This window comes from Gopherus flavomarginatus, chromosome 4, assembly GCF_025201925.1.
Source record: "Gopherus flavomarginatus isolate rGopFla2 chromosome 4, rGopFla2.mat.asm, whole genome shotgun sequence".
In the NCBI taxonomy this organism is placed as follows: Eukaryota; Metazoa; Chordata; order Testudines; family Testudinidae; genus Gopherus; species Gopherus flavomarginatus.
Genome location: NC_066620.1, coordinates 5,139,937 through 5,154,563, shown reverse-complemented (window position 1 = coordinate 5,154,563; position 14,627 = coordinate 5,139,937). Strand labels below are relative to the sequence as shown.

The 14,627-nt window shown below is 45.9% G+C and overlaps 1 protein-coding gene across 4 annotated transcripts in view; it reads left to right on the top strand.

Annotated features, from left to right (window-relative positions):
• Nucleotides 1-14,627, top strand: part of XRN2 (5'-3' exoribonuclease 2) — a 496,353-nt gene that overhangs the window by 447,534 nt on the left and 34,192 nt on the right. For all 4 annotated transcript variants that reach the window (XM_050951290.1, XM_050951289.1, XM_050951287.1 and 1 more), the window contains 3 exons: nt 6,251-6,358; nt 6,440-6,529; nt 7,023-7,095. In XM_050951290.1, coding sequence (XP_050807247.1) covers nt 6,251-6,358; nt 6,440-6,529; nt 7,023-7,095 — 271 coding nt within the window. The remainder of the gene's footprint in view (nt 1-6,250; nt 6,359-6,439; nt 6,530-7,022; nt 7,096-14,627) is intronic.

Sequence of the window (14,627 nt, the reverse complement as noted above, 5' to 3'; positions counted from 1 at the left end):
TGGCTGGCCGACTGCCAACGTGGCATTCAGTGTTGCTGTGATTGTGCAGCCCAGACAAAGGGCAATGTGAATCATAAATGGAATGAAGAGATTTATAGGAGGAGAGAGTGACAAAACAGAAATTATATAGTCTTGAGAGGAGATTTAAAAGGTGACTGAAGTATTTACACCTAGCTAAGGGTTATAAAACTCAGCTTGCTGTATATAAGGAGGTAAGGGCTCATAAGTTAATTCTTTTGGAGCAGTTTTCATGTTCTGCTCCTGGGGGAATTCTGCACCGCTGCTCAGTGTAGATTTTCATTTCTTCCCTGCCCTGGAGAATTGGTGCTGCAGAGTTGCCGGCCACCACTAGAGGCCTGTAGTGAGGCGGACGGGCCTCCCTCCTCTGGAGTGAGTGAGGGAGCATTACATGTGGCACCAGAAGTGGGGATTGTCGTCCCCTCCCCTGAGATAAGGTGACTTCTCGACCGCCAAGTGGGGTAGATGCTTCCCCCTACCCCTTCTGAGAGATGCAGAAGATGGAAGTTGAAAGACTGATTAAATGGCTCGCAGAAAGCCAGCAGCAACTGCTGCAACAGCTCGGCAGCCAACAGCAGCAGCTGGTTCGGGAGCTGGGGATCCAGAACCACGAACAGCAGCAGCAATGTCTGTAAGAACTTGTGGCCCTGTGGGCGACCCCAGGACCTCCTCACCCCAGCGCAGCCTTGGGACCTCCGGACCCTATCGTACCCCTGCTCCTGACCAAGATGAAGCCTGATGATGACCCCGAGACCTTCTTAGTCACCTCTGAGACGGTCGCCTTCACCGCTAAACGGCCGACGGCCCAGTGGGCCACACTACTAGCCCCGTATTTGCCCGGCCCAGGCCGCCTACCAGGCATTTCCTGGGTCCGAGGCCCGTGACTACGCACAGCTGAAGGCCGTGATCCTCGACGTCCTGGAAATCACCCTTGAAACCTTCCGACGATGACTCCGGGAGACCTATCCTCGTCCCCGGGTGATAGCCCAGCAGGTGAAGGAGGCCTGCTGGTGATGACTACTACCAGACCAGCATACAGGGGTCAAGGTAGCAGAACAAGTGGTGCTGGAGCATTTTTTTGTACATCTTGCCAGTTCGTGGAACAACGTGGGTCATGCGCCATCGGCCGACAATGCTGACCTGGGCCGTAGCTCTGATCGAAGACTTCCTAGTGGCAGAGACCCCCATAGGACCGAGGCCCCGGCCTCCAACAGCCGTACCCACCAGGTCCCAGGAGGAGAGAGCTTGAGGCCAGAGGAGCGAGCCCTGGCCGAACCCACGATCCCCTGACAGACAAGACATCGGAAAAGCCAGCGGGTGTTTTGGAGGGAACGGGGGCCGTCGGTCGATGCTTCAACCGGGGGGTGACCCCAGCTTACGGAGAAGTTCCCCAGGACACCTATGGCGTCAGACCAGCCCCAACATCCAGATCTGGGTCCGTGTTTTACCTGTGGCCGCTTTGGACACTCCACCGGGTGTGCCCTATGATAGACTGCAGTTTTGTGGAGGTCTGCTCGGGGGAGACCCGGGACTGGAGGAGCTTTACAGAGATCCTGTTGGCCATGCGAGGCCGGGCCCTACCAGGGCAAAGAGCCCTCAAAGGGGAACCCCTAGTGGGAGACAACATAGCCCCAGCAGACCCCAACCAGGAGGAACTCGGGGCGGGTGGCCCAAACCCCGATACCCTGGAAGAAGAGGGGAACCTGGACAGCCACCCCCCGAGGGGCCACCCCTCTTAGGGGCAGACTTCAGTTGCGACCAACGGGAGGATCTGACCCTTAGTTGTGCGTTTGAACAGTTGGTAAGGGCTAACGGGACCCTGACGGTACCCCATCAGGCCATTACCTACCCCCATTTTGAGCTGAGGGGGAACCGCCTATATCAGATCAACCAAGAGTCCTCGACAAATTGGACTTGAGCACAGCTTGTAGTCCCCTGCTGCCATTGCCGAGTGGTCCTACAGCTGGCTCACGATGTCCCCGTGGCTGGCCATTTGGGCCACGAGAAAACCTTGGCCCGATTCTACTGGCCCGGAGTACATAAGGAAGTTCAAGACTTCTGTGATTCATGCCCTAACTGCCAATGAGTTGCCCTAAAGGGGATACCAAAGGCCCCTCTTATCCCGTTTCCCGTCATGGGCACTCCGTTCGAGAGAATCGGCATCAACATCGTGGGACCCCTGCCTAAAGAGTGTTGTGGGGTTCCAGTACATCCTGGTGGTCCTGGAGTATGCCACCCAGTTCCCAGAGGTCATTCCACTTCAGAATATCACTACCCAGACAATTGCCACCGAGCTCCTGACGACCTTCACTCGGGTCGGCCTCCCATGAGAAATCCTGATGGATCAAGGCACAAACTTTACATCCAAGCTCCTCTGTCAGGTCTGCGACATCCTGGGGATAAAAAAGTTACAGACCTCAGTCTACCACCCCCAGACAGACGGGCTGGTAGAATGCTTTAATTGGACGCTGAAAGATATGCTGCAGAAGTTCCCCCCGAAAGAGATGCGCCAGTGGGACCAGCTGATTCCCCACCTGTTGCTAGCTCTCCGGGAAGTACCTCAGTCTTCCACCAAATTCTCACCCTTTGAACTGCTGTACGGCCAGCAGCCCAAGGGGCTACTGGACCTCATGCGGGAGAACTGGGAGCAAACACCATCTCTCACCCACAACCTCCTCCAGTACGTTCATCAGCTCCAGGGACGCCTGACCCAGGTGGGGAACCTGGCAAGAGAAAACTTACAGAAGGCACAAGAAGCCCAGGAGCAAACCTACAATAAGGGATCCTGGGAGAGGACCTTTGTGCCAGGTGACAGGGTCCTGCTGTTCCTCTTATCAGAGGAGTCGAAGCTCCTAGCTCAGTGGCAGAAACCGTACGAAGTCCTTCGACAGGTCGGACCTGTCACGTATGAAATATCCCAACCCGAACGGAAAAAGAAAAAACAAATATACCATGTCAATCTGCTAAAGGCCTGGCTGGAGCAGGAGGGGCTCCTGATCACCCTGTACCCCCTGGACCCTGAATTAGGACTGGAACCACCAGATCCCGCTGACTCAGAAGAGCCACAGTTGGGGGATACCCTGGCCGAGGAACAACTGAAACAAGCCAGGGCCCTCTTGAAGTCCTTCCCAAAAACTTTCACCTCAAGGGCAGGGCAAACAACCTTGGTGCAACACAAGATACAGACTATGCCAGGGGAAGTTATATGCGAGATCACTAGACCGTTGCCACACCAAATGCGGGACCTAGTCGAAAAGGAGGTACAAACCATGCTCGAACTGAGGGTAGTGGAAAAATCACGAAGTGACTGGCGCAGCCCCGTCGTTCTGGTCCCAAAATTGGATGGAACTGTCTGTTTCTGCATTGATTTTAGAAGGGTCAACAACATTTCAAAGTTCGATGCCTACCCAATGCCATGGGTCGACGAGCTCCTAGATCATCTTGAAGATGCCCAGTACATCAGCGTGCTGGACCTCACAAAGAGGTACTGGCAAATCCCCCTGAGTTTGAGCGCCCATGAGAAGACGGCCTTCGCAACCCCAACCGGATTATATCAATTTACACGAATGCCTTTCTGTCTTCATGGGGTCCCAGCTACCTTCCAGAGGCTGATGGACCGGATCCTCCGGCCACACCAAGCCTGTGAAGCTGCTTATCTTGATGACATTGTGATCTACAGCCGCAACCGGCGGATCACCTCAACCAAGTTGTCACTGCCTTACGAGCCCTCTGGGATGCTGGATTAACAGCCAATCCTAAGAAATGTAAAATTGGCTGTAGAGAAACGACCTCCTTGGGGTACAATAACACACTCGCCAACATTTACTTAGGCATAGTTGGAAGTTAAAATAGTAGACTTTTGCTTCAAGTGGCACTACTAAGAAAAATAACCCAAGATCTGGAGGAAGGGAGGGGAAGCTCTACACAGACTTTTTAGAGCTTCCTTTGTATGTTGTACCATATTCCTAGATGTTTGAGTTTCTCTTGTTGTACTCTTCTGTAGGACTACTATTTCTCAACTGAGTGAATTCACTTGTAATCCCTCCCTTTGTTTCAGTGCCTTTAAGATAAGGAAAAATGTAATTTGAGGTACATGTAATACTTCTATTGTACACAAAAGCAACACTGTTTTGAAGTTGCAGCAAAGGTGGTTTGTACCTTCACACACTTGGCATGATGTGTGGCATTCCAGGCGTCTCTGGGCCCCAAACCCCAATATTAAGAGAATTTAACTTTTCTTTCTCAAAATAAGCCAAACTTTGTTGCCATGTAAATAATCTCACTTCTGTTCTATCAGTCAAAGATCCTTTCCCAACATGGGATCTCAGGTTAGTATTGTTCAGGTTGATGGAGACACCTTTTGAGTCCTTAAGTGTTGGATCTTTGTTCCATCTTTTGCCTTAAGAGAGCATTTTTCATCACATTTACACTTGTGAGGAGAGTGAGTTGTGAGATTTGATTGACAAAGTTATCCAATGACCACATACTAATTTCCTCTTCAAAGTTGTAAATTATGCTTTTTGCTCCTCCCCAAAGTATCACATGCATCCTGGGGAGACATGACTTCATACTGAAAGGTTATATGGAATTTTAAACTTTGTCTTAAATGGGACCAAGACTTTGAAGTCACTCAGATCCCCAGATTTAAGGGGATCAGTGTTGAGGGGATACTGTTTCCACTTAATTTTATCCACTTAGAAAGATGTTATGTAATAAGTAGCAGATTTCAATACATAATGTCTGAATACCTGTCTCTCTTATGGCTCATTTAACTAATACCAAGACAGCATCTGTCTGCCTAAGTAATGTTTCCATACTTGATATTTGCAGGATGCAACACCGAGTTCTGTTCACACCTTTACAACACTATTTTTTTTGACATGACATCTCAAACGGATACCATAAGAGGGCAGCTTAGCAATCACTATTTATCTAGAACACCTCAGCCTACCATCTTGGGGAAGGTATTGGATATGTAGAAGCCACCTTATATATACAAGAAGAGGTTACTTGTAACTGTAGTTCTTCAAGTAGTTGCCTGCACCCATTCATACTTCTCTCCTGCCTTATCCTTTTCCTGAGATTTCTACTCTTAGATACTGTTGCAGTTGGGGCTGCATGCCCCTCCTATAACGGTGGCTACCAAACATTCAGTGCTGCAAGGAAGGCTTGTGGCATGGCTTGTTAGAAGGTTCTGAAACTCTATTGTTCCAGAAGCACATGGCTCCAGGGGAATATGCAGAAACTACACTCAGTAGTAACTACTTCTGATAAAGTGACCTCTGTTCGTTTTAACACACAAACTGCAGACAAAGTATACACAACCAAGGATTAAGAATTAGGACTAGAACTACGTATGTGCTTGTATGCATTGTGAGGAGAGGGGGAGTGTGCCTGTAATGTCGGAAAAGTCATACTTTAATGAGTAAGGTTGCTACTTTGGCAAGAGTGGCTGTTGGAATACTGTTCAGAGAACCTCTTCTGAATATGTTTGTGGATGAAGCAGTTCTTTCTCTGGTAACAGGCACAAAGGGATGTGTTGACATAAGACTTTGTCTCAAAAGTTCTTCAGGAAGTCCCTACGGTCTCCTTCACTGCCCATTGAATTTAGCCTTCTACTGAATTATTGGGATTCATCTCTTCAGCCTTGACCTGAACTTTGGTGGAATAGCCCAATTCCAAACGATATTTAGAACTAGCAATTCTTTCCTCAGTGAACCTGGAAGGTAACTTTCCTAGTTTTGTGACTAAGGATACGAGTCTGTCATGGATTCAGTGACTTCCCAGGACCTCTACAACTTCTGGGGTAGGAGCTGTGGCTGGGGTTGGATCAGCAACCTTGGGGCTGGAGCAGCAGCGGTCAACCCCTGCCACAGAAGCAGCAGCAGGGCTGGTGCAGCTGCTGGCGGTAAGCCCTTGTGCCGCCGGAGCAGCAGCAGCAGCAGGACAGGAGCAGCTGCAAGCCTCTGACTGTGCTCTGTTTTGTCTGTTTTTCCCCACCCCGGCATTTTTAGTCAAAGTCAGGGATGGTCATGGGCTTCCGTGAATTTTTGTTTATTGCTGCAACCTGTCCGTGACTTTTACTAAAAATACCCTTGACAGAATCTTAACCTTCTCCATGACACATGGCTATAACTCTGGTGCTCATCTTTATATAGCCACTAATAGTATATGTGACTATTTATCTCCTCTGAGCTGTGTCATTTATTAGTCTCTTGTCTTGCAAAACTAGGGTTGTGCTTCCTGGAAGTGGTACTATCCTTTCCATTATGCGCCATTTGCCTCTGACTTTGAAGGTATTGCAGACCTGCCCTCAGACTTTGAGAAGGGTACAAAACCGGTAAGAGACATTTATTTATTATTCTGTCTTTTAATAAGTTATTGGAAGTCACTCACATTTTTCCCTTTTTTGTTTTGGCAGTTCAGACCACTTGAACAACTCATGGGAGTATTTCCTGCTGCTAGTGGTAACTTTCTACCACCAACATGGCGGAAGCTCATGACTGATCCAGTAAGAATCCTTTCTTTCTGCTACTGGTTTGTCTTAAAGGAATAATACTGACCGGGGAAAGTAACAGTTTTACTTGTCTGGTCATACAGCTTTGTGAAACATGAATCTTTTTGTTTCAAATATTGGAATATATTAAATGACTTTTCCTGAGCCCGTTTCTGTAGAGACAAACCAAAATCTCCTCTGCTTCCAAGAACCCTGCAAATTATTTCAGGAGTGGAGGCCTAGCACCATTTTCCTGAACTCCCACCAAATCCTACCCCGCTTGTCTTGTTTAGTCAATCCTTGACTCTCTGTTGGGTTTGGGGGGTTCCCCACAGCCTTCTAGCTTGGATGGTATTTTATAATACAGTGTATTCCTTTTCATTAGCCATTTTAAACAGTTTTGTGTTAAGCAGGACAAAGAACAGAGAAGGTTCATCCAGCTCTATGCAGATTTGTGAATCCACTTCCTAATTGTTTTTAATGGTCTTCTGATTTTTCTCAAATGCAGGAATCAAGTATAATTGACTTCTACCCTGAAGATTTTGCTATTGATTTGAATGGGAAGAAATTTGCTTGGCAAGGTGAAATTTAAGATCTCTTTCTATTTGAACTTGAAACCTTAATCTTCGTATTGGGGGGTGTCTGAAAAATATGAACAAATAGGAAAGAGTTTTAATTAGATAATGATTAATGAGATTTACTGTCATATATTTGAATGCATTATTTAAGGAAGGAAAGAGCATTTTACAGCAGATTTTTAAAAATAAATTCATGTGAAGAGCCAATTATGATTCAGTAACTGATCCAGGATTAGCAATGATTAATAGTAATTTTAGCAGTCATTCTGGACTAGTTAATTTTGGCCAGAAATAGATTAATCATTTTTCTATTCTTTATCAGCCTTATTATATAATTAAGTCTTTTGTCTCCTTTGCATTTAATTAATGGATCATATTCTGTTCAATCAGTAGTTCATTAGTTCCTTGTGAACAATGCTGTAGGCAATAAAGAAACATTTCAGGTACATACAAACTAAGAATGAAGAAATAATGTATAGTACTTAATGTACTCTTTTTTGTCTTTTTAAAATATCAGCTATATTATTCTGTCAATATTTAAGTTAGGAGTTTTGCCAGTTAAATACAACATTGCCCTTTCATGATACGGCTAGGCAATTATGTGCCCTCCGTCATTGTAGTGTCCTCCCAAGTGTCCAAAAATACAAATAACAAAACATAATTTTTTTCCCAAGTTAATCTAATTCATATAGAATAGCTCGGTTGTTTTAGTTAGTCTACTAATTATAGATGCTGCTAATGATTTTGCTCTAGAAGAAATGGCTACTAATGATTCCTGTGCATATTGCTTACATTAGACAATAGTGAGGAAAAAATACAATTCCCCGTGGTGCAAACAGTTGTGCAGAGACCTTTCCACAGGCTCTGGAGTGTGTTCACCCCAGATCTGAACCTAGATCTCCACTGTCCTCTCCCTTTTTGCCTCCAGTGGGTTCATGCACTTTTTCTGACTTACCACCTTCTCATCTGTAGCACCCTCCTAGCTTATGTGGGCATGGTAGGGCCTGGAGGAGGTGAGACCTGGTTGCTGTGTATTGGGGAGAGGTGCTTAAGTTTGCAACAGAGATTGGAATGGTGTTTGTGATGGAAATTCAGGCTGTCTTGGTCAGGTAGTAGCAATGTTCTAGATGCTACTTGAATATGGTGGATCTAGAGCTAGACTGAACTTATTCAAGGATAATGCCCAGATTACAGGTCTGAGAGACTGGGACGATGATCATGTTGTCCATGGTGACAGAGATCATCAAGGGATGGGGCAGGACACAAAGAGCACAGTTTTGGGACTTGGACAACCATGAGGAGATGTCAAAAAGGCAGGCGGGGACATGGGTTTGAATAGAGAGTGAAGAGGTAGGTTTGAGAGTTATTTGCACAAAGTTGATGGTCAGAGTCATGCAAGTGAATAAGATTTGCCACTGAAGGAGCACCGAGAGAGAGAAAAAAGAAGGCATGGAAGATAGCCTGTGGGATAGTTACCAAAAATTGACGGGAGATAAATAGAACCTTCCAAATGAAACACTGAAAGTGTTATTAGAGAGGTGTATTTTATCATCATCCATCCTCTCCTCCTTATTAGGACATAGGGAATCTCCATTTATAGATCCTCCCCTGAGGGATATCCATACCACATGCTCCTCTGCAGCTGTTGGCTTTCCCCCAGCCCTTAGTTTAAAAACTGCTCTATAACCTTTTTAATTTTAAGCACCAGCAATCTGGTTCCATTTTTGTTTGTGGAGCCCATCCTTCCTATACAGACTCCCCCTTTCCCAAAAGTTTCCCCAGTTCCTACTAAATCTAAACCCCTCCTCCCTACACCATTGTCTCATCTACGCATTGAGACCCTGCAGTTCTGCCTGTCTGTCTGGCCCTGCTTGGCTCATTTAGCCACTTTTCATAGTAGAGTGCAAAACATTGGTCTTTGTTCAGCCATTCTCCTAACAATAGGTGTGTAAATCCCCTTAACAATTAGTCTCTTGCAGTTTGTTCTCCTAGTTGTTACTCTTTGCACACATGCACCCTCCCCCTGGTTCTGATCCTTTCAGGGAAGTGGACTTGCTTGCTTTGGAGCCAAGGCTGGCTCCAGAGTTTTTGCTGCCCCAAGCAGCGGGGGGGAAAAAAAAAAAGTCGCGATCGGCGGCAGCTCCACCACACCGCTTTCTTCTTCGGCGGCAATTCAGCAGCAGGTCCTTCCCTCTGAGAGGGACCGAGGGACCCGCCGCCGAAGAGCCCGACAATGCCGCCCCAAGCACCAGCTTGCTGAGCTGGTGCCTGGAGCCAGCCCTGTTTGGAGGGGCATGATGTGTTAACCTTGAGCTCATAGACTCATAGACTCATAGGTCAGAAGGGACCAATCTGATCATCTAGTCTGACCTCCTGTACAAGGCAGGCCACAGAACCCCACCCATCCAATTTTATAACAACCCCTATCCCAGGACCGAGTTATTGAAATCCTCAAAAATGGTTTGAAGACCTCAAGCTGCAGGGAAACCACCAGCAAGCGACCCGTGCCCCACGCTGCAGGGGAAGGCGAAAAACCTCCAGGGCACCTGCCAATCCGCCCTGGAGGAAAATTCCTTCCCGACCCCAAATATGGCGATCAGCTAAACCCTGAGCGTGTGGGCAAGAGTCACCAGCTAGCACCCAAGAAGGAATTCTCTGCAGCAACTCAGTACCCATCGCATCCAACATCTCCCCGCAGACCATTGAGCAGACCTGTCTGGTGGTAATTCAAGATCAATTGCCCAAATTAACGATCCTATCATAACATCCCCTCCATATACTTATCAAGCTTTGTCTTAAAGCCAGGAAAGTCTTTTGCCCCTACTACTTCCCTCGGAAGGCTATTCCAGAACTTCACTCCCCTAATGGTCAGAAACCTTCGTCTAATTTCAAGTCTAAACTTCCTAATATCCAGTTTATACCCATTCGTCCTCGTGTCTACATTAGTACTAAACTTAAATAATTCCTCTCCCTCCCTAACGTTAACCCCCTTGATATATTTATATAAAGCGAGCATATCCCCCCGCAGCCTTCTTTTGGCCAGGCTTAAACAAGCCAAGCTCTTTGAGTCTCCTTTCATAAGGCAGTTTTTCCATTCCTCGGATCATCCTTGTAGCCCGTCTCTGAACCTGTTCCAGTTTGAATTCATCCTTCTTGAACATGGGACACCAGAACTGCACACAGTATTCCAGATGGGGTCTCACCAACGCCTTATATAACGGTACTAACACCTCCTTATCCTTGCAGGAAATACCCCGCCTGATGCATCCCAAAATCGCATTTGCTTTTTTAACAGCCGTATCACATTGGCGACTCATAGTCATCCTGCTATCAACCAGTACCCCAAGGTCCTTCTCCTCCTCCGTCGCTTCCAACTGATGCGCCCCCAACATATATCCAAAATTCTTATTATTAATTCCTAAATGCATGACCTTACACTTTTCACTGTTGTATTTCATCCTATTTCTATTACTCCAGTTTACAAGGTGGTTCAGATCTTCCTGAATAGTATCCCTGTCCTTCTCCGTGTTAGCAATACCCCCCAGCTTCGTGTCATCCGCAAACTTTAGTAGCACATTCCCGCTCTTTGTGCCAAGGTCAGTAATAAAAAGGTTAAATAAGATCGGTCCCAAAACCGATCCTTGAGGGACTCCACTGGTGACCTCCTTCCAGCCCGACAGTTCACCTTTCAATACGACCCTCTGGAGTCTCCCCTTTAACCAGTTCCTTATCCACCTTACAACTTTCATATTCACTCCCATCTTTTCCAGTTTATCTAACAGCTCCCTGTGCGGAACCGTGTCGAACGCCTTACTGAAATCTAGGTAAATTATATCTACCGTATTTCCTTTATCTAAGTAATCCGTCACCTTCTCAAAGAAGGAGATCAGATTGGTTTGGCACGATCTACCTTTAGTAAATCCGTGTTGCAATTCGTCACAATTACCATTGACCTCTATGTCCTTAACTACTTTCTCCCTTAAAATTTTTTCCAAGACCTTACATACTACAGACGTCAAGCTAACAGGCCTATAATTACCCGGATCACTCTTATTCCCTTTCTTAAAAATAGGAACTACATTAGCAATCCTCCAGTCATACGGCACAACCCCCGAGTTTATCGATTGCTTAAAAATTCTCGCTAACGGGCTCGCAATTTCACGCGCCAGTTCCTTTAATATCCTCGGATGGAGATTGTCCGGGCCCTCCGACTTCGTCCCATCGAGCTGTTCAAGTACGGCCTCTATCTCAGTTGCGGTAATATCCACTTCCATATCCACATTCCCGTTTATCATCCCTCCATCATCGCAAGGTTCCTCACCAGTCTTGTTAAAAACTGAGGCAAAGTACTTGTTTAGATGTTGGGCCATGCCTAGGTTATCCTTAACCTCCATTCCATCCTCAGTGTATAGCGGCCCCACTTCTTCTTTCTTTGTTTTCTTCTTATTTATGTGGCTGTAGAACGTTTTACTATTGGTTTTGATTCCCTTTGCAAGTTCCAGTTCAATGTGGCTTTTAGCCTTCCTCACTTTATCCCTACATGTTCTGACCTCAGCAAGGTAGCTTTCCTTACTAATCCTGCCTTCCTTCCACTCCCTGTAAGCTTTCTGCTTTTGTCTAATCCCCTCTCTGAGTTGTTTGCTCATCCAGTTTGGCCTACAACTCCTGCCCATGGTTTTTTTCCCCTTTCTCGGGATGCAGGCTTCCGACAGTCTCCGCAGCTGTGACTTAAAGTAATTCCAGGCCTCCTCCACATTTAAATCCACTAATTCCTCCATCCAATCCACTTCCCTAACTAATTTCCTTAACTCTTTAAAATTAGCCCTCGAGAAGTCAAAAACCCTAATCCCAGATCTACATTTGTTTATCCTTCCATCTAGTTTGAACTGAATCAGCTCATGATCACTCGAACCAAGGTTGTCCCCTACCACCATTTCTTCTACGAGGTCCTCACTGCTCACCAACACCAAATCTAAAATGGCATCCCCTCTGGTAGGTGCTTCAACTACTTGATGAAGAAATCCATCCGCTATCACATCCAGAAAAATCTGACCCCTATTATTCTTGCAAGAACTCGTCCTCCAGTCTATGTCCGGGAAGTTGAAGTCCCCCATAATCACACATTTCCCCTTTGTGTTTACTTCATTAAAGACATTGAAGAGGTCTCTATCCATATCCCAATCCGATCCCGGCGGTCTGTAGCACACCCCAAGCACTATCTCAGGGGATGCTCTAGTTGCTTTTTTACCCAGTGTGATTTTTGCCCAGACAGACTCTGTCTTATCCATTCCATCGCTTCTTATTTCGCTACATATAATTTCATCATTGATGTACAAGGCTACTCCACCACCTTTGCCTTTCTTCCTGTCTTTTCTAAACAGCACATAGCCTTCAATACCCGTCCTCCAGTCATGAGTACTATTCCACCAGGTTTCGGTAATCCCTATAATATCCGGCTTCACTTCCTGCACTAGTAACTCCAGTTCCTCCATCTTGTTACCTAGGCTCCTCGCATTAGTGTACAGACCTTTTAATTTTCGGCGTTTGGCGTCAGTGACATTCTTTCCCCCGTCGTGCACAAACTTTCTACCACCAGCATCACCCGTTACTCTGGTTTCTACTCCACTATTCCTCCTTGGATCAAATCTTGGGGTCGCAAGGGTATCCCCGCTCACTTTGTTTACTTCCCTCTCCAGGTTATATTCTGGCGTGGAGATCTCCCGAACATCTCCCAACCATCTCCCCCAACTTCCTAGTTTAAAGCCCTCTTGATGAGGTCGGCGAGCCTCCATCCTAGAATTCTATTTCCCTCCTTGCTGAGATGAAGTCCATCCTGAGCGAACAGTCGTCTATCCGTAAACGCTTCCCAGTGACTGTACATCCCAAAGCCCTCCTTATAACACCACTCCCTGAGCCATCTGTTGATCGCCATAATCTTGTCACTCCTTCGTCGCCCCGCTCTAGGAACCGGCAGAATCCCACTGAAGATCACCTGAGCCTCGATGTCTTTAAGCCTCTTCCCCAGTCTGGCATAGTCCTCCTTGATACAGTCCAGCGAGTAACTAGCCGTGTCATTCGTTCCCACATGAAGGATAATCAACGGATTCTTTCCCGCTCCCGCTAAGATCGTATTCAGCCTCAAGTCCACATCCTGTATCTTAGCCCCTGGCATACAGCACACTCTTCTGTTCTCTCGATCAGGTCTAGTTACAGGCCTGTCTACTCTTCTCAGTAAAGAGTCTCCAATCACGTAGACTTGCCTGAAATATGTAAAGGATGCTTACGTAGTAATGGGTACCTGGAACGGTGCAATGCCATGTATTACTATAAATTAGAGTTCTAAGTCTTATTTCTGAAATTGTCCAGTTCTAAAAAAAAATTAATTCAGTTTAGCAAGTAAATACTAAAGATTAAAGTTTTTAAATGAAATAATTGCTTTAAAAAGTTAAGATTCCTGTATTAAGTATATAGAATTTCATTTCTGTCTTTTGTGGAGTATGGTTATAATCAGAAGTGACTAAAATTGGGATTCCATACATGTTTTCTGACTTCCGTATACTAGTTTGTTAAAATAAAATTAAATGTCAGCATAGCAAACACAGCATGAAATCTGAAAATCAAACTATTCTTGTATATAACATACAATGTTAACATGTAAAAATAGATGCAATATAAAAATGACCCTAGGATTGCTGCTCTCACAATTTAGGGATGCTGCACGTGTATTCCCCCTCCCACCAAGGGCACCGGTTTTAGGATTCTGAGCCATCACCTCTCTCGGGCAGAGACCTGCATCTGTGCCTTCTCACTGGGATTTTTCCAGGCTGCCAGTCCCCTTCCTTTAGGGGTTTCTATAGAAAGTCAGACTGCCAGAGCAGTCCTGCTTTGCCTTCTCAGAGGCTTTAAACAGTGTGATTGGCCATGGTTTTAAGTTACCACATAGCTAAGCAAGCACACTTACTCTAAAGGTGAAAGCGTTACAGAGAAAACATTAAAACAAGAAAAGAACCTGCATGCATGTTACAAAGTTATCAGCGATCACTTGTCCCACCCCTGCTTCCACAAGTGCTCTGATCAGTGTCAGTCCTTTCAGCCCTTCCCTAAGGATTGGGGCCTTCCCTTTGGATAGAAGCTCCTGTCAATTTGCTGGATCAGGAGGACGTCTCGGAGTCATTTTAAACTCAGGCTATATATCTTTGTCTGTTGTCTTTGTCCTTTGGAGAATCCATTTTATACTTGTATCAGCAAGTCTCCCTGGGAGGGTGGTACCTGTCTGGAGGTGTTACAACCTAAGTAAATTTGCCTAATCATCCCAACCCCCATACCGTTCTTAATTCCTGGACGAGCTCTCCCATGGAATTACATGCAGTCCTTGGCCCACAATGATGCAAATTGAATGCAGTAAGATACTGTAAAAAATTGTCATATTTGTCAAATCTGCTTATGTGGTAGTGGATTTGTTTTTGTTTTTTTTTTAACGCGTTTCCTAAAGTATTTGGAAAATTCTGGAACAAACTGGAATTAAAAATGTTTTT